The 2013-nt window shown below is 44.1% G+C and overlaps 1 protein-coding gene across 1 annotated transcript; it reads right to left on the bottom strand.

Annotated features, from left to right (window-relative positions):
• Positions 1-1030: 1030 nt before the first annotated feature.
• Positions 1031-1537, bottom strand: LOC141697591 (uncharacterized). The gene has a single exon (XM_074502051.1). The coding sequence runs from the start codon at positions 1535-1537 to the stop codon at positions 1031-1033; it is 507 nt and encodes a 168-aa protein (XP_074358152.1).
• Between the last annotated feature and the right edge of the window lie 476 nt (positions 1538-2013).

Raw genomic sequence — 2013 nt, 5'->3', positions numbered from 1 at the left:
TGAAAAGGAGGAAGATGAAGTGGAGAAAACTCGTTAACATGTATCATGGATCTAAAAAGTTTCTCCAGATGATGGATGATCATGACGATCAGATGCGCCCTGTGAACCTGGTAATTGGATGAAAAAAGGGCGTCATGGACGTTGATCGCCAGTATGCCGACGTGGTTGACCGGAGCCTTTTCACTTGCCCTTGGGAAGCTCCTATGGTTTATCCATCCGGATAGGCCTCCGTGTCCGTACCTGAGACTTCCCGTCAACAGTCCTTATCCAGTTCGAGACGCGGGGGTTCTGGTTCTAAGGGCAAAGCTTCTTCAGGAAGCCCTTGCCCCATGGTAACCCTCTATGGGAAGATCTGGGAGATGGTTCCAGGGAGTAGTAGCTCTTCCTCTGAGGCTGGTTCAGATGAAGACGGTGAAGAAGAGGAGGACGAGGAGGATGACGAGGTCGCTCAGGGAGAGGGGAACGAAGAGGAGGAAGATTCTTCAGATGATTGACTGTGATAGCCTTGCATGGCTTTAGATGCCACATGTGGCTTTTTATTCAGAACTTTGTTTATTTGAAATCTTATAGTCTGTAACCTAACTGTCCCTAGGGACTAATTTAAGATCTTATCTATGCATCGCTTGGTTTGATTACATAATTGTCTTTTATTTTCAGCATTTGATCCTTCGGGACTTACATTCTTTAGATGCTTGTACTTAAATAAATTGGTAGACAAGATGATAGAAATAAACTTGCATAAATAGATAATATCTTTGAAAAATGGGTTCAACCCATACATAAGATGGTTTCGTCGACCTTATTTATGTATGTACTACTAAGTAATAGGAACATGTTATGAACGTCTTAAACATAATAAACCTTCAGGTTTGAAGCGTGCCAAGTGCGGGGCACTTCATCGCCATTCAACGTCTCTAAGTTATTGGATCCTCGTCCTAATGTCTTCCTGACCTTATAAGGCCTTTCCCAGTTAGGGGCTAGTTTTCCTCTCCCCGACTCCTGATGCCTCAATCTTCCTTAAGACCAAGTATCATTGCTGAAAGAACCTTTCCTTAACCCTTCTATTATAATAGACAAAGGCTCTTCGTTGATGCGCTGCATTGCGGGTGTTGGCCTCATCACTGACCTCGTCAATGAGATCAAGAGCGAGCCTCATGCCTTTTTCATTAGTTTCTGGTTCATAAGCTTCGACCCTTGGAGATTCATGGGTGATTTCTAGAGGTACTACAGCTTTAGCTCCATAAGCCAACATGAATGGGGTAGCTTCAGTCATCACTTTGCATGTGGTAAGATATGCCCATAGTATAGGCAGCAACGCGTCCACCCAAGTGTTCCTCGAGTGTTCGACCCTTTTTTTAAGTCCATCAAGGATGATTCGATTAACAACTTCCACCTGTCCGTTTTCCTGTGGGCATGCAACCGAGGTGAAGCGAAGCTCTATACTGTTATCATCACAATATTCCTTGAAATTTGCATTATCAAAATTTCTCCCATTATCCGTGATAAGGATGCGTGGAATACCAAACCGGCATATCATATTTTCCCAGAAACATTGGGTAATTTTCTTGGTGGTATCTTGGCTAGTGCATTAGCCTCAATCCACTTTGTGAAGTAGTCTCTGGCTACCGTAAAAAACTTCCTCTATCTCGATGCCACAGGAAATGGACCAAGTATATCCATCCCCCACATTGCAAAAGGGATGGATGTACTGATTGATGTAAGCCTCTCTGGGGGCTGTCGTACTATCGGAGCAGGCATTTGTCGCATTTTTTTACATAAGCCTTTGCATTGGCTAACATCGTTGGCTAGTAGAACCCCAATCGAGTTATCTTGTGAACGAGGCCCCCCAGTGCTATCCACAAATCCCCTCATGGGATTCCTTAAGCACCTCCTCTGCTTCGAGAGGTCTCAAGAACTTTAAGTACGGAATAACAAAAGACCTTTTGTACATAAGGCCTTCAATCAACGAATATCTCAATGCTCTCACCGATAACTTGCGTGCCTCCTGGGCAT

The sequence above is a fragment of the Apium graveolens genome, chromosome 11 (genome assembly GCF_009905375.1).
Source record: "Apium graveolens cultivar Ventura chromosome 11, ASM990537v1, whole genome shotgun sequence".
NCBI lineage: Eukaryota > Viridiplantae > Streptophyta > Magnoliopsida > Apiales > Apiaceae > Apium > Apium graveolens.
Note: the sequence above shows the minus strand (reverse complement) of the source record. Positions and strands in the feature narration are given on the sequence as shown.